Source organism: Lotus japonicus, chromosome 6 (genome assembly GCF_012489685.1).
Source record: "Lotus japonicus ecotype B-129 chromosome 6, LjGifu_v1.2".
NCBI lineage: Eukaryota > Viridiplantae > Streptophyta > Magnoliopsida > Fabales > Fabaceae > Lotus > Lotus japonicus.
The window spans coordinates 63,471,109-63,494,420 of NC_080046.1; the positions used below are offsets into that span (position 1 = coordinate 63,471,109).

The following is a 23,312-nucleotide window of genomic DNA, read 5'->3' on the forward strand; positions in this document are numbered from 1 at the left end:
AGCTTGGCCCTTGTGGGGGCGTTAGAATTATTCTTTCTTATATACTTCTAATTTGCCTTAGGAATGGTAGAATTTTACTTAGGTAGCTTCCATATGTTTCACGCTTATCTCACTTCAACACGGCTATGGACAGTTGCTACTAGGTAGTTGCTTTTGGGGTAAAGTTTATTATTATAACCTGAAAGCTTATTAGCAACTTAGGGGTATAATTAGTAATTATAATTAGTAGTCATGGCATCAAGCAACTTAGTATGGGAGACTGAATCTGGTTTAGGAGACATGAGTAAGTTACAATGAAAACACCAATTGGTAGCAGATCATTTTTACCAATTATTATTCTAATGAAAACCATAGAAAACTCGTACAATAAGATAGAAATCTTGGCTGAGCTTTACCTCAATTTTCATCTTATTTTCAAAAAGATAATAAACATACACTACATAGGCCCATATTTCCTAAGATAAGGATGACCATTGACCATACATGTGACAATCATCCATTAAGTAGAATATTCTGGATAGTAAAATAAAATCACACAAGACAAAATAACATAACCGAATGGGCCTTAAACATAATCCTCTAGAAACTAGATAACTTTATTGTCCTCTTGAGCCTAACTGATTGGGCTTGAGACTTGGTGCTACCAGACTTAGCTCCTCCGCTTAGGAATGAGGGGCTCTTGGTTTCTGATGTAAAGTGTAGTTGGTGTACCTGATGAAATTATACGACCATGTACCCGCCACAGCACCTAGAACTGGTGACACCAAATATATCCATATTCCTTTGTACTCGCTGTGCACAATAGCAGGTCCTAAGCTTCTTGCTGGATTCATCGATGCTCCAGTGATTGGTCTGTCAAATATGATGTCAAGCACAAACAAGTTGTAAGAGCGTCCACAATAGTGGTTTCTTATTTGAGTTGTTTAATACTCTTCGTGTGTAGACCCAATTGTCACATAAAATTTAAGCAATTTATACAGATTTTACTCTAATGATATATATATAGTTTCTTATTTTTTTAGTTCCACGTGAGAGAGACGGAATGGTTGAGACATGAGAGAATAAATTGTATTTATAATCGCAAATCACCCTATGCAACAATTGCTTTTGGAAGCACAACTGCTTATTTTTAAACAATCTTTTCACATAAGCATGTTCCAATGCTAAAAAAACTAAACAACATTGCTTATAATTTATAAGCAATGAGGTAAGTAATCTCATTATAGATCCTCTAAGTTAACAATGCTTCTTGATTTAAAAGCCAGCACTAAAATGGTGTATTCAATAATTAGGTTTAAAGCTAATACCCGGCAATTATCACATTTAGCAGTATCGTAGCCCCAATTGCAAGTCCAGCCATTTCACCAATCTGCAAGATTTAAAAGTAAAATGAATAAATTTGAGTAAAATAACATAGCAAACAACAGGGTTGATGAATAGTCAAATCTAGATTTTGATGCGCCTTACTTTTTTTTTTTTACTATTGAAAAGATAAATTGCATTCTCTAGAAATTAATTTATGGACATCCCCCACCCAACATACATGTCTCATAGCTCTTACCACTTGAACAATCATTCGAGAACATATGTGTCTTACTTGAAACATTACAAATCTGTTTATGGAATAAGTAAATTTAAATAATAACCATGTTGGCACATCTCTATATCTCAATTCTTATTTATCTTTTCTTAATATAAAAAATTATGTATAGTTACATGTCTGTCCATATAGTTTAAAATCACATTAAGAGTTACATATGTTATCAATGTAAAATATGGAAGAATTAGATTTAATTTGGTCTTTGATAAATATTATAGCTTTAATTCAATCCTCAATATTAATAAAAATATGTGGAGTTAATTTCTGATTTTCATTTTATGATGGCCAACACGAGAATTAATTTTACTTATTTCATTAAAATTATAGATTAAAAATTATAATATTTTTAGAATCAAATCCAATTCAAACTTATTTTATAGAGACTTAACATATTTAATCCTAACATTAATTAGCAATATATATATATATATATATATATATATATATATATATATGACAGTACTAACTTTCCAGTACTAGTCGAAATATAAAGAGTAAATATGCAATTTCCAAAAAAATTCTGATAAATTAATTAGATTTTAGATTTGATTATTTTCTTTTATCTTGAAAGATAATAAAGAGAGGAACGTATAACTAAGAGAGGAAGAACAGGAGTCATTACAGCTCTGTTGTCTGTGGATACTCCCGAAATTGCAAACATGAGATGGAAAGTGGAAATGAATTCAAACACAAAAGCTTGCAGCTCAGAACCAGATGCAAGTGTTCCTGGAAAATGATTCTCCTTGCCAGTAAATATGAGTCTGAGAGTTCCACTTGCAAGTATGGCTCCAACAAATTGAGCAAGTAAATAAGCTGGTACCTGCAAAATATGATTCAGATGAAACAAAATTCAATTATTTTAGAATAGTTGAGACAGGTACGCATTTGTTTTTAAGAATTATGGCTAACCATGCATAATACGCCTAAGGCAAAGAAAAAGACGTTTGATAGAGGTATTTCAATTAGTGACCCCAAGAAAGTTTGAGTATTTCAATTCAAAACAATAATCCCATCACAATCACAAGAAATAAAAAAAAAGAAGAGAAGAAGGAAAATGAAATTAAGATGTGATATATCAGAGCGTATTTAGATTTATTTGGCGGAGAACTCTCATATTTGGCACACTTGTGGACGTTTGATTTTGTAAATTTCACACTCTAAATTTTTAACTCCAGACATGAGAAAATGTGTTAAAAACTTGTATTAAATAGAGATATGACCAAGATGGTCTTTATTAAGGACAAAACTCTTACATCTGAGTTGAATAATTGGTACGATATATTGAGATTCTGATTAATTAGTGATCTAGAGTTCGATCATTGTCTACCTCAATTCTTATAATAATAAAAAGTTGAATATTAACCAATGATTGATGGGCTTGTGCATTCTTCATACTTGAAATCCAAGTGAGTTATTACTTAAAAACGCGTGTTAGAAATATAATCATTCATGTGTCTAACACGTAACAGCTAAGCTGTGAGACAATCATTACATAATAATATATAATGTGAACCAAAAATGGGTCCATTTTGTATCGAAGCAAAATGCCAAAAATATATTACAAAAAATAATTGAAGAACGTTATCTTCTCTCGTGGACATACCTCAAACAGATAACAAAAGTGGAAGTGGGAAAACAGTTTATTTGATTCACCTGCTTGAAGGAGAATCTTTTGGTGGTAGCATGAGCAAGGGTAACAGCTGGGTTGAGATGAGCACCAGAGATATGGCCAATAGATAGAACCAAAACCATAACAGCCAGTCCCCAAACCATGGCAATCCCGGGAAGTGTCACCACCTTATCATTGCTAAGGTTCACTATAATGGCAGCACACCCTGCAAATACCAAGAAGTAGGTCCCCACCAGCTCTGCTACAAACTACATATACAACAATCAACAAAACAAAACCATTTTAGCAAATTTTAGAGCTCCATATAATCGATATGTTGAATTCAAAAGAAACTACACGCTGACTTCAGGGATTCTAAAAACAACTTAAACAGTTTGCAATTTTATAAGAGATAACGATTCATTTTTATGAAATCCATGAGTTTTGATGAGTTTTGTTTTGTGTATACTAGAAGCAAAGTAAAAGAATAGGAGCTTGAGCCACCTTCTTCAGAAGAGGCACGCAGTCTTCAGTTTCTTTGATTACTTCACGCTTTTTAGGGGCTTCAGCATTAACATTTAAAACCACATCCTGGTTTCCATTATTGCTTGCTGAATTCCCAGCCATAACCGACAGAGAGAATAAGGTAAGAAATTGAGTGAGAAGAATGAATGCTTTGCTTTGAAAAAGGCTTTGTCTCGTAGAGCACAAATGATGATAAAGAACCGAGAGGGCAACTCCAATTTATGGGCAACCCAAATGTTCAAAAAGTGGAAGGGTCAGGCTCGGGGGACACACAGATATTCAGAGATTGGACTGTCAAACAACTACATTGATATGTTTTAGTTTCTTATCTCACTTTTTTTGTTTTTACTAGTAGCAATTGTTGATTAGTAAGATTGCAGCGTTAACGTCTAAAAAACGGAAAAAAAATAGATTGCAGAGTTGGACTATGGCATAACACAAATCACATAATAACCCTATTATCTAGCAAGATGGAATGACTATTATTTTGTTGGACTAGGAATTGCCTCCTTTGCTTATTTAAAAAAAAAAAAGGAATTGCCTCCTTCGATACGATCAAGTGAGTATCGAAGGTGAGTATTTGCATGACACTCTGATCTTCAAGTCTACAAATTAAAGCTAAGGAAGAAATAATGATATGGGTTAAAAGGTGGTGTGTGTGTGTGAGAGGAGTGTTCCCTTAACATGCACACAGAGTCGTAACAAACCTTAGTAGAACCAAGTATATACGATACTAATATATAATAGGTATTATCCGTTAATGGTAGATATTGGGAACCTTTTTTCTTATAAGCATTAGGCAATGTCAATATTGGATTAAAGTATTGGATCTATCATTTTATTCTATAACATTGTCCTCAGTCCTAGTATCCAAAGCATGAGGATGCTTGGAATGTCAAGATCTGAGATAGCCACTGGCTCGAACTAATGAAATACTTGGTTTGCCTCCTATGATATTCTCATTATCTAGTATGAGAGCTTTAGAACTTAAATACAAGAGTCCAAGATGATATTAGTTAAGTTTGTATTACATTAGGTTTTACCTCAAATATTGACATCGTGTCTAAGGTCCCTCGGAGTGGGGAGCTATATAGGAAATTTTGTTTAAATAATTAAAATTGATCTTTAATTAATCATTAATATATTACCTATTAAAATAAGTTTTGATAAATACAAAAAATCTAATTAGTCATGTTAATTATTAACTTGAAGACTAATTCTAACTTATATAATTAAAATATAACCTATTTCTTTTATATTGTCAAATTACTTCATATATAAAAAAAAATTACACTGTAATTTTTAGATTGCCGAAGACAAAACTAGTGACACAAAGTGGACAAACTTACTCTAAAATATTATATTTTAAAATTAAATAACTCAATGCAGTATTTCTTTTAACACATGAGATCAAACCTAGTTTAATTGTACGCTCCAGACTTCAGTGTATCCATGCTTGTATTTGTTCGGATATTATTATATCCCACATATCTTTTAATGAAGCCTAAACTTTCTTAAAAAAGTATTTATTTTAGTAAATAAAATAAATTTATGTTATGCTATAATAATAAATAGAAGTGAAGTGCAATTCAAAATTATGTGAAATATACCTTTCATAGGGACGGACCCAGGTTCAAGCATAGGGGGTGCCCCTATGAAATGTGTGAACAGTTCATCAATATATAGTCTAACATCATAAGATTGCCCCACACCAAAATTTCTAGTGCCCCACACACTTCCAGAGAGATCTTTTTTACATCAAAATTACAATATTTATGGGATCATTCTTTTACTTTATTTATAACAGTTAATTCTAAATGTAAGCTTCTACATATCACTTCCTTTCCATTTTTATTGCTCTTTTATTTAGCTATGAGAGTCCAATCACTTAGTCTATTGTATACATGCTTACCTTATATTCAGGATTTGGACCCGTGACAGTTGTGTGTTAAAGTCTAAATTAAACAACCTCTTGTGTGATAAATAAAAATTGTTTTTCAAAAAAGAAATTATTCACAAAAATCTTGTTTGGTTAACAAAAATGATGTCACAAATATTTGAGTGTGTTGAGAATGGAAAAAAATTGTGTAAAGCTTTGAAGTGCATATTGCCCCTACAACCGAACATTAATTTCTGGATCTTTCACTGTTTTTCAATACATAATACACTATCTTTTGTGAATTATTTAATCAAATTTCATAATATATAACTACCTTTAATATTTTAACAATGCATAACTTTTTTTTTTGGCAATGATATTTATACATTTAGATGATATTAAGTTTTGCAAAGTTTTTTTAAATAATATTCTATTATTCTATATGAAGTAAACCCGTACGTTGAAGGAGGACCCTTACATAAAATTATTTGCTAGCGCACAGAACAAGCCAACGAAAAAGACTAGTTTATAGGGACATTAGCATGTGACATATTTGAAATAATAGATGTAACATGAGAGAAAAAAACATGAGAGCAAACAAAAAATTTGAAATAACAAAAAGAAAAACAAAACACTGTTTGCAATCGACGTGCAGATTGCAGAATGAGTCTTAGTTTCAACTTTCAAGTGAAGTATTGTGGGTGAGAAGATTTGTCGACAATGGAGTCGTCACTGTAAAACAATTATTTTACAAAAAAAATCCTTAAAAATAGACTTGTTTATCAGTTCAAATCGACCACATGACTCCAATGTTTCAAATCAAACTGATGTAATTAGTTGAATTTAACTATTTGGTTGATGGGTTCACTTTACATAAAATCAATTAAATTTATTGTAATCAGTTCAGTTCAGTTATTGGATTTATATCTATGTGTCTTCCCTTTTATTTTCGTTTTGCTGTTTTTTTCTGCCTTTTGAGCTGTTTGGGGCGGTTTCCTAATCCTCCCCCTGTTATCTATTGTATTAGCTCTTGAGGTGGTTTTTTCATCCTTATCATATATATATATATATATATATATATATATATATATATTTATTCCCTTTTCATCTAAAAAAATATTTTGAACTTGTGCTAGTCCGATTAGTTTTTTTTTTCCATATTTTAAATTTTAAATGTGTAACCTGAAAAGTGGTTTAAAAAATACCTAAAAGTTAGAGGTGTCAATACGAGACAACTCGACTCATATGAGTCAGCAAGTTGAGTTAAAAATGAATTGAATTTGACCAACTCGTATTATGACATGTAAAAACATATGAATCCAGCTCGACTCATCGCATGTTGGAAGGGAATTAATTTTTTTTTCTAGAAAAGTGGGAAAATTAAATTGAAAATGTTATTAAAAATAATTATAAAAACTGATATTAAGATATAGGCAAGAGGCTTATCATGATCACATCATATCATGAAACTTTTTTTTATAAGCCAAAATGCATTTAAGACTAGTACAAAGAATGCTAGAACCTAAATTTAGAGAGAATCAAAGAACAAATGTGAGGCCATATTGGCACCAAATAAAGCAATAACAGGACGAAATCAAAGAAAAGCAAGAAAAAAAAGTATAAAGACATGCCCCATCTATAATACAAATCACTCTGATACCCAACAAGCTTTATGTCTGCCATCTTCACTTGACAGTAACCTATATTGACGTCAGACCTACAAACCTGAAAAGAGCAAAGCAAGCCTGCAGCTAGATATATAAATCTTAATAGCAACCCAGTTTAGCCAATATTAGTCACACACAAATCCAACCAGCTCAATGTGATTTACACCGTCTAAGACAACAACCTCAGAATTGAACAAAGAAATAGAACACACATTGGTGCCCAACATGCATATCAGCCTGCAAAGCCTTAGCCTTGTTCTCTTCCAGCAGCTAGCAAATACTCAAAAGCTATTCGTTGCAGTTTTCACGGGAATTGATCCTTCATGGACTAATTATTAAAGGCTATACTGACAGTTTAAAGCACATCCAAGCAGTGAATTGGGTTCATAGTACACACTCAATCAAGGAAAAAAGAATCCAATGTATTTAGCTACTAACCAACACCAGGATTTAAACTTAATCGGTTCCACCACCTCACATGAAACATGTTTACTCTTCTGATTAATGGTAGATTTAATTTGAAATAATAATCCAAGAGGCTTATAATAAAGCTATACTAACACATTATGCATTTGTCAAATCAAAATAATATTAAATAATACTGTATCATTCACTTTGTGCATCTCTAAATTCAAGTTAAAAACTCCAAAACAAATCCACTTCCAAATATAATAAAAATTTTAATTTAAAAAAACGGTCTCGCGGGGGCTGTCGTGTTTATCTTGTGGGTTAAATGAGTCTGGTTGCACTGACTTAAGGTCTTTCCAAACTAAAATTTGACCAACTTAATCGAGTTGGACTGTAGCATGTTAAAATTGTAGAAAATAAATAGTGTAAAATTTAACATTTATAGTTGATTTAATTATTACATAAAATTATTGAGCATATATGCAAGTTTTAAATTCAAAGTTATATACACAAAATGTTGACATATGTGTTTAAAATTAAAAAAATATATATTTTTATATACAAATCCAATTATTGAAACCAAACCAACTATTGCATGGAGGAGTGACGCGACACAGTGGACGAAGCTCACAACCATGCTTGCGATTTTGAAGGAGCAAAGGCCAAGGAGCACGCGGAGCATTTCGCGCAAGTGGGTGGAGCCAGTGGCGGAACTAGAAAAAATAATATGAGGGGGCCAAAATAAGTTATTACACATAAATTAGAGTTTTTTATTTAATTAGAATGAACTCATACATACACAAAAAAATAATGATTAACTAAATTATATACTCATTGACAAATTATTATAAGTTATATTAATAATGTTGAAAATTTTCTTTTTCATTTTTTTAAATGTTTCTCTTGAAAATAAATCTTTTAGTCATTAGTTTTTTTAGAGAAATTTATATATTAATGTTATGCTTTAAGACTATTAGCTTTTCTTTTACCAAAAAAAGACTATTAGCTTTTGTCTTGCAATAAAATAATATTTTAATTCTTGCACTAATTAATTGTATAAAACTTTTTAAGTAATAATAAGTGAAATAATGTACATGAAGAGTCTCAAACAAATTTAAATGATAGTAGAATAAAAAGTTTGTCAAAATGGAATATTAATTAAAAAATGGTTTGGGGAGGATTTGAAGCCGCTCCCTGTCAACCACACAGCTCTGAGCTCAAGTACAAACCACTGGGACAACAGAATTCATTTCATGTAACATGCGTCGTTACATATATATATAACGATTATAACGTGACCTTTGGGAGGGCTGCGTCTCAACGTGGCTCTGCCACTGGGTGGAGCAGAGAGCCAAATGTGTCGTTGGGAGCTAGAGATGGAGGAGACGACCAAGGTGGCGACGAGAGGAGGGGTGATCACCCACTAATATTGACAACATTCATTAAGCAAATATAATCTGATCAATTTATTCACGTTACATAGGTTTGTTGAATTTTGTTTGCTATAAACAAGAAATTCTTTTTGTAATTCAAAGATAAATAAAATAGAAAATAAGATAATTTCTTATATTTTCATTTGAAGAAATCCACTTATTTAGGTATCAAAATCACCTAAGCTCACCTAATGTGTAGAGAAAATTAACTATGTACTAATAGAGGAAAAGATCTTCCTAGAGGTAGAGAAACCCCTCCATGGGGAGGAGACCCCAAAGGGGGGATGGAGAGTCAGCTGATCTTGGTTTGCCCAAGCACACCACATGGAGAAAAAGTGAATGCACGGTCGTGATTGAGAAGCATGCAAGCCCATTGTTCAAGTTCCAAATTTTCGTAGATCGGGTTATATAAAATCAACTGCTTAATTTTTTTATGAAGAGCCCGAGAGAGAGAGAGAGAGATTTAAATTGAGGGAATATAAATGGGGACCCCTATACTTTTATTGTATGTTTGGAAACACCTTAGATTTCCATGTCTGGGAGAGAATAAATTATGAGAAAAATTGCAGAAAAATAGCCTTTAATTTGTAGGGAATAAGGGATTATGAAAAAGGTTAGGATATAAATATGCTGTTAGATTTAGAATAAAAATAGCTCAAGTGGTAGGAGCTGTGCGACATATGGGTTGGGTAGGAGGAGGTGGATGAATCGATTCCTGGCGAGTGCAATTTATCTTTCCAATGTACAAAAAAAAGAATAAAGATATATATTAGAGAACTGGAGCTTCGAAAAGGGTCTGTTCTCTTCATATATACTCTCATTATCTATTCATCGTTGATGTAATTTAATTTAGAGTATATAATTATAATCTTCATTCATAAAAGTCCCAATATGAATACACCATTACACTCTCATGTTATAAAAAAACCGTCTTTCTTTACCATGAGAAGTTGATACCGCGAGTTAACTAATAAGGTGGAAAATCCAAATTTGCAACTACAACTTTTGATGTAATTGATAATTAATTGATTCACACTGGTGAGAAAAACAACCATGCTTTTTCATTTTCTCAAAAGCTAGCTATGACAACGTTATTTGTCATTCTAATTAAAAAGTTCATTCTTTCTAATACTTCAACCCTGACACGTGTTGATCTTTAACAGAGCATCCTTGCAGTCACTAGCTAGCTGTGAAACTACTTTGCTCCTCCCCGTAGGAAAGAGGCACTCTGAGTGATCTCACGCACAGACTTGTTGGTGTACCTGATGCAGTTATACACCCATGTACCCGTCACTGCACCTAGAACTGGTGCCACCATAAATACCCATATTCCTTTGTATTCGTTGTGTACGATAGCAGGTCCTAAACTTCTTGCAGGATTCATTGATGCTCCAGTGATTGGCCTGAGTCAAATTTAATGATAATTACTAGGGGTAGTATAATTTAAATGTTAATTTTATTCGGATAGTGTAATATTCTTGATTTATTAAAAGTCAGCAATAAAATGGTACGTGTGTTCAATTATTACTAGGTTTTAAAGTAGTACCCGGCAATCATGACATTTAGCAGGATGGTAGACCCAATTGCAAGCCCTGCCAATTCACCAATAGCTCTGTTGTCCGTGGCAACTCCAGAAATTACAAACATGAGATAGAAAGTGGTTATGAATTCAACCACAAAAGCTTGAAGGTCAGAACCAGAAGCTAGTGTTCCAGGAAAATGGTTTTCCTTGCCATTGAATATGAGCCTAAGAGTTCCACTTGCAAGTGTGGCTCCAACTAACTGAGCTAGTATATAAGTTGGTACCTGCAACCAATATGATTTAAATGAAACAAATTCGACTATTTAAGATTAGATATGCATATAATACGCCTAATAACCTATAGAGAAAAGACAAAGAAAAAGACAAATAAACAAATGACGAGGTACCAAAAGGGAAATGATAAGCCTATGCTACAAATAATTGAAGCACGTTCTCCTGTATATTAGGAACTCAACAAAAAACCAGAGTTGTTTCGTTCAGCATAAAGATTACTAAGCCTAATATCGTGTTGCGGCGAGAGGGTTTGAAGGTCACAATTAAGTGGATCTATGTTGGCCACTGGAATTATTAAGAAAATTTTATCTCGTCCAACAGTAACAGTCAGATAAGCATAACAAAGTCAACACTTTTATAATACAATTGTAAGGCTGCTTGAGGGTAGTAATCATCTTGAAAGTTACTCTGTAAAGACTTCGTGAAGACACAATGTCTCAAATACGACTCTCACAGTGTTTATAAACACAAATTTTATGATTCACACATAATTAAACATCTTAATCATGTTACCAATTTATTATTCTTCTATAACTTTTTAGATTTTCTTTAGGCTTATTAGCACTTTTGGTCCCCCAAGTTTCTAAATTGTGCAAACAAGGTCCCTCAACTTTAAATATAGCAGTTCGCTACCTCCACATTATACTCTGTTAGTACTTTTGGTCCCTCACCAGTTTTCCGTCCAAAAACTAACGTTTTTGCTGATGTGGATGTTTTAACATAATTTAAATTGATAAAATTAATTAAAAAAAAATAAAAAATCCTAAAATATTTAAAGAAATTTAAAAAACAGAATATGGTTTTCTGGAGAAGGAAAAAAAAAACAGAATACAATATCATTTGTAACAAAAAAAAAGGATTACAATATCATCTCATCTTCTTCACGTTAAAAAAAACATCATCTTCTTCAATCATCATCTTCTCATCGTCATCATTTTTCTATCTCTCTCTTTTTCTTCTTCTGCCATCCCAACCCCTTCAAATCCCCTTCTCAAAAACACCGATTCTCCTCTCTGAACCAATACCACCGTCAAATCCCTTCCTCTGAACCCACAACCGTCGAATCCGTCGATCTCGTCCCTCAGCCTCTTCCAACCCACATCTGGTCCCAGATTCGAGCATAAGTGTGGAGAGATGAAGTGGTAGTGGCATCAAGAGTGGAGAATGACAAGATCGAGAGGAAGAGAATGGACATCGTAGCTTGGGGCTCGACGACGACACAGTTTACACGATGGTGGCTTTGGCCGTGCGATTCGGGACGGAGGAGCGCTGCTTTCGGTGGTGCGAAGATATAATTGAATTGCAGAACATAACATAATTTGTTGTTGAGAATGAATTTCACATTTGCAGAAACATTGAATTGCAAAAAATAATTGGTTCAGATTCATGGGAAAGAGAGGAAAATGTATTGGATTTAATTAGGGGAGAGTTGAGGAGGAACCATTTGGCGATTTCAACTTCCTGCTTGTCGCTGAACTCTAATTTTTCTTCTGCCATTTTTATATCTCTACTCTCGCCACAAATGAAGCCATTGATTGATGAGAGTTTGAGGGGATAGGGAAGAGAAAAGGGAGAGATGGTGGGTATTCTTCTTTGATTGATTTTTTGAGTTTTAATTGATTTTCTAGGAAAAAGTTGCAGAAGATAAAGATGTTTAGGAGAGGAAGTTTTATTTTTTTTTTCCTGGGTTTTCTGGGCAAGGTGATGAGGAAGATGAAGAGCGGGGCATTTTCTAGGTTTTTAATTTTTTTTAATATTTTAATTAATTTTGTTTGCATAATTACCTATTTACCCTTAGAACCGTGAGTTTTTGGACGGAAAACTGGTGAGGGACCAAAAGTGCTAACGGAGTCTAACGTGGAGGTAGCGAAATGCTATATTTAAAGTTGAGGGACCTTGTTTGCACAATTTAGAAACCTAGGGGACCAAAAGTGCTAATAAGCCTTTTCTTTAAATATCAACATACTAGTTTGAGTGTTAGAGTGCTAATTTACAATACTTCCTTTGTTGTCCGTTGTATCAACATTACATCACTAACTAACAGAGGATTTTTTCTAACCACCGCCGACAATCTAGAGCATCTATATACTAGCTCATATTTTAGAATTTAGAATATCAAAAGTGAAAGTGAAAAAAAGGGTAAACTAAATTTGACTTTGATTCACCTGCTTGAGGGGAAATCTTTTGGTGGTAGCATGAGCAATGGTAACAGCTGGGTTCAGATGACAACCGGAGATGTGACCAAGGGTGTAAACCAACACCATAACCACGAGTCCCCAAACAATTGCAATTCCAGGAAGTGTTACCACCTTATCATGGCCAAGGTTCACTACAATAGCAGCACACCCTGCAAATATCAAGAAGTATGTCCCCACCACCTCTGCTACCAACTACGCACATATTCAAAAATCAAATCAAATTTTCAAGCTCCATATAACCAATAATTAAATTGATTTAAAAAGAGACTACACACTTCAGAGATTCTAAATAAAACAAAAAAAAAATAATTTATAAGAGATAACAAATCATTTTTATCAAATGTTCATGCATGTGCGTTGGGAGTTGGGAATAAACAGTGAAAACAGAGCATTTTGATGAGTTTTGTTTGAGGCACCTTCTGAAACAGTGGGACACAGTCTTCTTTGATGCCATCACACTTTTTGGAGGCATCAGTATCAGCTTTAACATTTAAAACCACATCATGGTTTCCATTGCTTGCTGTGTTCTGAGCCATCACCGACACAGAGAATAAGCTAAGAAATGGAGTACGTACTGAGAACTGAGAAGAATACCCTGCTTTGAAAGGCTTTGTCTGGGAGAGAACAAATGATGAAGAACCGAGAGAGCAACTTCAATTTATGGGCACCTAAAAGTCCAAAAAAAGGAAGGGTCAGGGGACATAAAGATATTCAGAGGTTGGACTTGTTCAAAATTTCCACAGATCATATGAAATTAATTAAAGAAGATGACATAGAGCAACCAAACTGCGCGCATTTAATGTGTTTGTTACTTTTTTACTACCAATTGTTGGAGCATGGTCACATGAAAAATCACATAATGAACCGTTGCTTAATTGTTTGGAAAAGTATTTCATAAAAAGTTAGTTCAAATTTCAAAATATGTTACTCTTTTTTGGTTACAGTAGGAAAGTTCATATGTTACTCATTTAATAATTATTTATATATTTTTCAAACAAAATTAATATTTAATTTTCTGAAGCACTTTGGTGTTAGTCTAGTGATAAATAAGTTATATCACTCTATAAAGGTGAAAACACAAAGAAAAAAAGTCATTTGTTGGAGGAACAATTACGATTTCCTTAACAACACGGACCACATCCAATTGCTGTTTTTTCTCTCCAATTAAAAAACTAAAAGAGTCAATTAAACTTATTTAATTCTCTTGATTTTCTGTATCAGTTCTCTCACATAGAACAATACTAATTAATTTCTCACTTCTTCACGCACCACAAGTCTACTACGTGGCATGATTTAGTCTGGCTGGGATATGTGGTAGTAGGGGATTTGAAATAAGCTCTTGGTTTTTGCTTCTGACCTGTAATTCCTTTGTTTTAAGTCCTTTTGCTGCACTTTTCCTTTGCATTTGACTGTTCCAAATTCAGATGCAATTCTGAATCTCTATTTTTTCTCTTCTATTGTGTTTGGGATAGCACTTAACACCCCTTTTACTGGTTTAAATGCAATAAATTGGCTCATAAAAAAAACTAGCTACAAGTCTACTGCGTACCAAATTAAACAAATTAAAGTGTAAAGTATTATAACATTGGAACTGCTACTACTACTGATTTTCTGTTGCTATCTCACTCTTCTAGTTAGGTGAATAAACTAGTAACAGGTCAGATTTACAGTATTATCGATCCTTAGCAGTCGCATTTTAAGGATTTACATTTAACATTCACCACACTCATGTCGGGTAACAAGACTGAATTACAAACAGAAGAAAAAAGTACGTCGACGGATCGAATTGAAGCTGTGATGTTTGTAGCTTGTGAGTTATTATCTGAGAGACTGAGACTGAGAGTGATCGAGAGGCATTGAAAGCTTGAACCACCACCCACCGAACATGCAGAAAGTAACCCCGCGAATAGCACTATACATTAATTATAGACTGGATATTTTTGGGGGGGGTCATGTACCTTCTCCTTCTGTCTGTTTGAACATGTGAATTGAAGTTGGCACGGTAAATAGAGGAAAGGTTCAGGATTTGCAAATCAAAAATTGAAAACAAGTATGACACGGATGGTTCATGATAGAAGGTAAATAAGATAATGTGAATAAATAAAAGAGATTTCACTGCATTCTTTGTATGAAATATACATATATTCCGCACCTTTTAAATTTTGCAATGAAATATTAGAATCTGTCACAAAATTAATAGATGATGAAGTAATGAACACAAAATTAGTGACAAATTTTATAAAGAGATGATTTTTGTCGCAAATGTCATCACTAGTTTAAGTTTCCCCTATTTTTGCAACCAATTTTTTCTATCTCCAAAAATCGTCATTAATATATTTAATAAGACGGATTTAAGAGATAGAAATATAATTCATCGTAAAAATAGACAGATTTATATGAACGGTTGATTTTTGCAACATAATATATTCCTTTATAAAATTAACCAGTAATTATGTCTTTATTATTAGATTTTGTTACAAAGTTTGATATTCTCTTGCAAAAGTTGAAATGAGAAGGGGTATAATGTATATTTTAAACAAGAATGAGGTGAAATATTATTTTGACACACCTTAAATAATACTTGTATTTTACTTTAAATAAAACGGTCTTGATACTGGATCCCAGAAGGAAGGGACATACGAAAGACATACAGTTCTCCAAAGATTTTGCTCCAAATTATCCTGCAGATTTACTTTCAAGTTTTACTTGTGAATTTCCTAACAAATTTTCCTACACTAAAAAATATTGAAAAACAAAATTACAGGACAATCCGCAAGAAACTTTTGTAGAAAAATTAACAAAATCAGTTTGGCAAGGGGTTTATTAATAGAGGTTTAAAACCGTACTAAGCTTATTGTGTAAATAAATTAAATTAAATAATGGTTAATGTGTGAATCAATTTTTAACATTGCCCATCTTTTAAATCCTAAAATTAAGTTATAACTAAGCACCTACCTACGTTGGCCTGACGGAAAAGTGAGATCAGTGCAGTCACAAATAAATTAAGAGAAGTACGTGACTCCAAGAGTCATCTTTTTTGACTCAACCATGTCAATATAGGAAACATTTTTGACTAATTAACATCATGTTTGTTTTACGGTACTAAATAATTATATTTAACGTGAATTATATAATTTTTATTAAGATAAAAGTATGCATGTCTATAAATGACTTTAACATGTTCAATAAAGTTTAGGTGAAGTTAAAGTTTCATTTCCGTTCAATAAAAATACTACTTTTGAAGAAAGTATTTGTGGACTTACTTTTTAGAGCTGACTAAAAATGATATACCATTTTAAGAAACATATAAATTACTCCATTTTTTTTTCCAACTGCTTGCAATTTCTAGTAAATTTGTGGTACCTACAAGTGTTATGGCTGGACTTATAAACAGTGAAATACCCTATCTAGTCCTTGATTGTGTATAATGTTATTAAAACTTAAGCGAAATTTTACACAATTAAAGATGGACAATAATTTTCTAATGACGAAATTGTCAATATCCAACACTTTTAGTGAATAATTGGACCATTCACTCGTAAAATATTGGTTTACTATCAATTACTCATTATGTTCTTTTATATCGGTTTCAATTTTGATTTTTTTATTTTAGTTTTTTTATTTATATGTAACTTTTATAATTTAAAGAGAACATTAGTTATGTTTTATCAATTTTACCATTACCTTAATATTAATCATAATGATGATAGAAAAATAAAAGAGTCAAAATTAAGTGAAATAAATTGTATATTATGCAGTTTTGTAGTAATTTTGATAAAATAAAAAACGCTGATCATATTCTTTAATAGAAAATGATGTTTGGCACGACCAAATGCAGACGACAGCGCGTAATCAGTGAGTTCTTGTTTTACAAATCAATTGTTGTCTTTCTTCATCTACATTTGTGTCCAGCTGATTGGTTGATTTTAATTGGTGTGCGGGTCATGCATGTGTAATGTCGTGCACTGTAGCAATGTTATTCTTTAATACATGTGTCAAAACCTTAAATTAATATACTTGAGGGGGAAGGATGGAGTAGTTTAGAATATATTTTGTTTTTTGGAAAATTGTACAACCGAATTGTAGTTAAAAGAAACCAATTGTTTTTTTGGAGTATAACCGTGCTTTGTGGGAGCTAGATATTGGATTAAGCTATAATTAAGGCATTAAGCCTTTAAAGTCATCGACTAAATCATGATTGGGGAATACAAAATCTTTAAACGTAGAAAAACATAATAGTGCCTTTTCATCATCGATCATTGTCTAATTTTCCCCTAAATCTATGGAGTAGAACATAATTTGTTCAAAGCAATGGTGAAGAGCAATGCGCATGCAAGTTTTTCCAACCTCCCACTATATGACTGCACGCACCAACATTAATTTCAACGCCTGGCTCATTTAGGAGTCACAAAGCATTTAATCCTACATTGACATTTTCTTTCACTTACCTCCATTTTCAAAGGAATTGTTATTCAGACCCCCTCATTAATGTATGAAAAGTTCTAAATGTCTTTAATGAAAAAAAAAAAAAATTCTCTCTCTTCACATTCTTTCTCTCTCCTCTCTCCTAACCTCTTTCCTCTTTCTTCCACCCCACCACCCAAAACCACCCACCGCCACCCACCGCCACCACTGTTGCCACCACCGCCACTGCCACCACCACCACCACCACAACCTCCATCTTTTGTCGTTTTTGAAAATATCCAACTTTAGGAACTTGTTTCTGTCGTTTTTTTTTTCCTGCAAATAAACACACTTTAGAAGTGCGTAGTTCACGCACTGTTAACGTGCGAAGTATACGCACTTTAAGTGCATTTTACTGCAAATTTGTACATAACTAATATTAGATGATTTTTAAAAATCATGAGACTACTAGAAGATGTAGGAATTTGGAGATTTTAACTGCATATTTGAGTTTAGAATGATCCTATTACCTTAAAGTGACAGTCCAAAATTCCTTCCGGAAATTAAACAGGAAAAAAAAGAAATATATGTGTTGCGCTCGCACTTTAAAAGTGCGATCACTTTGAAAGTGTGTGACTATCGCACTTTTAAAGTGCGAGCGAAAAAAATTTATAAAGGGTTTTTTTGAGTTTTACAAATTTGTCAGAGTCTGAATAAGTGTGGGGACTGAATAACAATTCTCTTTCCATACTATATACTCTCTACATTCACATGCATTTAATACTATTTTTCGGTGACTCTTTTAAACGCATGTTGGCAATCACTTTCAAAAAATTATTTTTAAAAGAATTTATTCTAGTTAATGTATTTGACGTGTTCAATTCGCTCTAATCAATTTGTAGAATGATCCTTGACTAGTTGGTTAGTGCGAGTCCCTGGAAAGAGTTTACCCATCAATCATGGATAGAAGACTTACAAGAAGTTAGGTATTAGGTAAATTATTTTTTTCTATAATCTAATATCTAAGTGGCAGGCAAAGAACATTGTAACTATTTCTTTATATAGAAATTTAGTGATTTTTTAATGAATTTAATATGTAAAAAAGTTTTATATTATATCCAATTAGTATCCACCAATTTGTGATGTGATAATTGGTTTAATTTTCGTGGCTCCATCTTGTCCTCGTTGCTCAGCCCCGGAGGAGGATATCTTACACTGTCTCAGAGATTGTCCTCATTCCCAGGAAATTTGGCTACGGCTTGGGGCCTTGGCATGGACTAATTTTGGGGTGGGTGATCATGGCAGTTGGATCCGCAGCCAAGCTCGGAGCAGGAATAGCGTGAGGTTCTTGGCTGGGGTGTGGGGAGTGTGGAAGTGGAGGAATAACATGGTTTTCGAGGATTCACCTTGGTTGGTTGATGAAGCTTGTCGTAGGATATGTCATGAGCACGATGAGTTCATTACTTTTTCAGATGGGGTAGCAGGGGATCATGGGTCTTGGCTGAGCTCCAGGTGGCAACCGCCGAAGCAAGGAGTTGTTAAGCTGAACATGGATGAGATTTTTTGGGAGCAGGATCGATGTATGGGGGCGGGTGGATTGATTCGGGATGATCAAGGTATATGGTTGGGCGGTTTTTATGCTCACCGAAGTGGGGGGAATGCGTTAATTACAGAAGCTACTGCGCTGTTGTTAGGCCTGGAGCTGGTGTGGGATCTGGGCTATCGTCAAGTCATGGTAGAGGTGGACTGTGGGGAGCTGCTGCAGGTGATGGCGGATGAAGAGAGCTGTCGTTTTCTCTGCCTATCCTGAATGTCATCCGCAGCTTCAAGACCAGGAATTGGAGCTTGAGCTTGCAGGTAGTACGTCGAGAATGCAATACGCCGACAGATTCCCTCCCCAAGATAGGAGTTCGATCAGCTTTGGTGGACGTTTGCTTCTTGGAAAACCCTCCTTCAGATGTTGAAACTCTAGTCCTTAAGGACTCTTTGTTTGTTAACTAGTTCTAGTAGTTTTGTCAGTTTTCAGATGAAGCAAAAAAAATAATTAACGAAATAACATTAATTGTGTATAGCAAGTGATAAAGAAAAAAAATTATTTTTATGAGAATAAAATTAATATTTTCATCATTATTTCCAGGGATCGATTCCTGTCTGGTGCAAATTATCTTTCTAATGTAAAAAAATTAGTCTATTTTTAATTAAAATTACATGAGTAATTGAATAATTTTAACTTAACAGTATCAACAAGCAATTGATTGATAATAGAATTAATATATATATATATATATATTAAATTTGAAGTTGTTAGTTAATTATATTATAAATTATAAAAATTATAGATATTGAAATAATTTTAATTTGACATGAGGATGGAAAATGAAGATAAGTTACTAATCATATCCTGTCAAGATAAGTTCTAATTCATCTCATTCTTTAAGATAAGTTTTATAGGTGATTGATAGAATAAGATAAAGACAGGATTATATTGGTTTATCATATCTTACTAGCGCATCAAATTATATTATAAATAAATTACCTTATCTTATCATATCTTATTATCTTATCATATTCACATACGGGTTGTAACTTCAAATGAACAGTAAAAAAATCTAACTTAAAGTTTAGGGTCTAGCCTAAGGTACCCTAATACACACAAAGTTTTTTATTTGCGTATGGCACACCACCCAACCAAATATTACCCGGACCCTCTCATAGCTAGGTTCAACCAATTAAATGTTTTTAAAATTATTTAATCTACTTTGTCTCAAATGTGTTAATTATATATATTAGAACTCTAAAATCAATTTACTATGGCATAAATCTGGCAAAATCTAGTTCACATTACTGACCACACCATCATTATTTTCAAGCAAAGTGGTGCATGGTGGCGGCTAAAATCAATTTGCTATGGCATAAATCTGGCCGGCAAAATCTTCACACCACACCACCATTATTTTCAGGCAAAGTGGTGGTGGTCCGGCAGCAATTAATGCAATAGAGACTCGGGAAGCTTAACTTTCTCTTTTGGTCCATGCATGATCTAAGCTTGGGCTCCCTTGTTCCGCAATGAAATTGTGCTACCATCACAAAAGAACAAGATAGGAACCTGGCCAGTAACCAAACTTCTAACTCTAAAAGTGAAATAAAAAAAATAGAAACATTGATATAGGAAGAAGTTTAATTTTGTATATGGGCTATTCTCAATACTTTTTTTCATTCCAACATCACTCTCAGCCATAGGAACCAGCTGGCATTCCTCCCCGCTCTAGACGTTGGATTTCGAACACAGAGACAAGGGCACTACGGAGGAAGCAGCATGGGACCTGAATAGAATTTAAAGTAAATTAAGGCTAAAATTTTAAAGAGATAACTTTTCAAAATTTAAAAAGGGTGACATATATAGAGGACATTGGAAAACCTTTTTCCTTAAACGAAGTTCTTTTAGAAGACAAACTAAAATAGGCATTGAGGTTATTACATCAAAGTCAATGAAAAGAGTCGGGAGGGGGGATTTTCTCAGAAGCGGTGCAACCTCCGAAAAAGAAAAATTGTATATTAGAGAGAGACCCTAGACCATCCATGTGTTGAGTGTAAATAGTAAGTGATAAACTTTGTGGTGTTCTCTTCTTTATCCTTATCTCATTTATTTGTTATGTTATCTGATAATACAATTCTGAAAAATGAATTCTCATTATCTAAAGATATAAGATCAACTAACTTTACAAAATTTCTTCAATTAATTCTAAAGATAGCATCAACTAAATCTCTTGATGATTTCTCTACGGAGGTTGGGGATGTACTTTGACGCTAGCAAGCATCGTTAGCAGAGCATAGGTGAATTAAGTAGAAAAGCTAAGAGAGGTTCTGAAATGTGCCTTGTTGGGTTATTTTGATCATTACTAACCTAATTTTCTTTTCCTTCTCAGCCTTTTTTTATTTCCTCTTCCTCTATATATTAAAGGTTGGGATACCTCTAGTACTTCCTTTTTAATGTATCTCTTTGGTTTATAAAAAAATAGTTTTAAAATTTAAATTTTGTTATAATCTAATTCTATAGCGTCCATGATACGAGATATATTTGCTAACGAAACAATTAAAAGAGGGAAAGTACATGACAATGACTATGGAGCAAGTAATTATAATTTAATTATTTCATATTAAATAATAAAAATACAAAAGTTAATCATCTTCCACATGAAGGTCTAATTGTTAAGTTGAACATGGTCTATGTGAGGAGGATCTGGCCCACGTCCTTCACTTAGAGCCTTCGAATTAGGGGAACCAGGATCTGGCTCACATCCTTCACCAAGAGCCTTCGGATTCGGGGAACCTGGATCTGGCTCACGTCCTTCACCAAGAGCCTTCATATTCGGGGAACCAGGATCTGGCTCACGTCCTTCAGCAAGAGCCTTCGGATTCGGGGAACCAGGATATGGCTCACGTCCTTCACCGAGAGCCATAGGATTTGGGGAACCGGGATCTGGCTCACGTCCTTCAACAAGAGCCTTCGGATTCGGGGAACCGGGATCTGGCTCACGTCCTTCACTTAGAGCCTTCGAATGCAGAGAACCAGGATCTAGCTCACGTCCCTCACCAAGAGCCTGCGGATTCGGGGAACCAGGATTTGGCTCACGTCCCTCACCAAGAGCCTGTGGATTCAGGGAACCAGGATCTGGCTCACGTCCTTCACCAAGAGCCATAGGATTAGGGGAACCGGGGTCTGGCTCACGTCCTTCACCAAGAGCCTTCGGATTCGGGGAACCAGGATCTGGCTCACGACCTTCACTTAGAGCCTTCGAATTTGGGGAACCAGGATCTGGCTCACGGCCTTCACCAAGAGCCTTCAAATTCGGGGAACCAGGATCTGGCTCACGTCCTTCACCAAGAGCCTTCGGATTCGGGGAACCTGGATCTGGCTCACGTCCTTCACCAAGAGCCTTCATATTCGGGGAACCAGGATCTGGCTCACGTCCTTCAGCAAGAGTCTTCGGATTCGGGGAACCAGGATTTGGCTCACGTCCTTCACCGAGAGCCATAGGATTTGGGGAACCGGGGTCTGGCTCACGACCTTCACCAAGAGCCTTCGGATTCGGGGAACCGGGATCTGGCTCACGTCCTTCACCAAGAGCCTTCGGATTCGAGGAACCGGGATCTGGCTCACGTCCTTCACCAAGCGTCTTCGGATTCGGGGAGCCAGGATCTGGCTCACGCCCTTCACCAAGAGCCCTCATATTCGGGGAACCGGGATCTGGCTCACGTCCTTCACCAAGAGCCCTCGAATTTGGGGAACCAGGATCTGGCTCACATCCTTCTCCATGAGTGCTAATGTCATTTACATATGAGTTCCTAACTATCTTATATGGGGATAATAGAAAGACGTTCTTCATTTCTCTATTAGCGTTTTCATCTAACACTGAAATTTTCAACGGTCGTGCCATCCCATGTAGGAAGCTCAACCACCAAGAGAATGCCATAATGATAAGAATGAAGGCAAAAGATTTGTTCCGTTTAGCCATGGTTGAGAGCTAATGCAAGCTATAACGAATTTTATTATATTCGCTAATTTTGTTTGATAAATATGAATAACCATTCAGTTTTTATAGTATTTTTACAAGGCGCATAATATAATATAATATAATTATATATTATAATATTATATTATATTATATTATATTATATTATATTATATTATATTATATTATATTATATTATATTATATTATATTATATTATAATATTATATAATATATATATTATATATTATATATATATAT

At 34.1% G+C, this 23,312-nt stretch overlaps 2 protein-coding genes and 1 pseudogene across 3 annotated transcripts; all 3 read right to left on the reverse strand.

Annotated features, from left to right (window-relative positions):
- Nucleotides 1–367: 367 nt before the first annotated feature.
- Nucleotides 368–4,014, reverse strand: LOC130726326 (nodulin-26-like; annotated as a pseudogene). Its single transcript, XR_009014785.1, has 5 exons — nt 3,714–4,014; nt 3,254–3,478; nt 2,223–2,420; nt 1,308–1,369; nt 368–852 (listed from the first exon to the last, which is right to left on the reverse strand). The product of XR_009014785.1 is annotated as a nodulin-26-like (transcript).
- A 5,962-nt stretch (nt 4,015–9,976) lies between these two features.
- On the reverse strand, nt 9,977–13,982 carry LOC130724553 (nodulin-26-like). Its single transcript, XM_057575816.1, has 4 exons — nt 13,552–13,982; nt 13,103–13,327; nt 10,668–10,927; nt 9,977–10,524 (listed from the first exon to the last, which is right to left on the reverse strand). Exons 1-4 carry the CDS (start codon nt 13,669–13,671, stop codon nt 10,317–10,319), a joined length of 813 nt encoding a protein of 270 aa, XP_057431799.1. The 5' UTR covers nt 13,672–13,982; the 3' UTR covers nt 9,977–10,316.
- Nucleotides 13,983–21,741: 7,759 nt separating this feature from the next.
- Nucleotides 21,742–23,055, reverse strand: LOC130725758 (uncharacterized). The gene has a single exon (XM_057576955.1). It carries the CDS (start codon nt 23,053–23,055, stop codon nt 21,742–21,744), a length of 1,314 nt encoding a protein of 437 aa, XP_057432938.1.
- Nucleotides 23,056–23,312: the final 257 nt, after the last annotated feature.

Bases quoted from the DNA above. Each gene is read 5' to 3' on its own strand.
- LOC130724553 (XM_057575816.1), bottom strand. From the start codon at position 13,671: ATGGCTCAGAACACAGCAAGCAATGGAAACCATGATGTGGTTTTAAAT. The intron at 13,328-13,551 runs GTGCCTCAAACA...ATATGTGCGTAG, and splicing joins GTGTCCCACTGTTTCAGAAG to TTGGTAGCAGAGGTGGTGGG. The intron at 10,928-13,102 runs GTGAATCAAAGT...TATTGGTTGCAG, and splicing joins AAAGATTTCCCCTCAAGCAG to GTACCAACTTATATACTAGC.
- LOC130725758 (XM_057576955.1), bottom strand. From the start codon at position 23,055: ATGGCTAAACGGAACAAATCTTTTGCCTTCATTCTTATCATTATGGCA.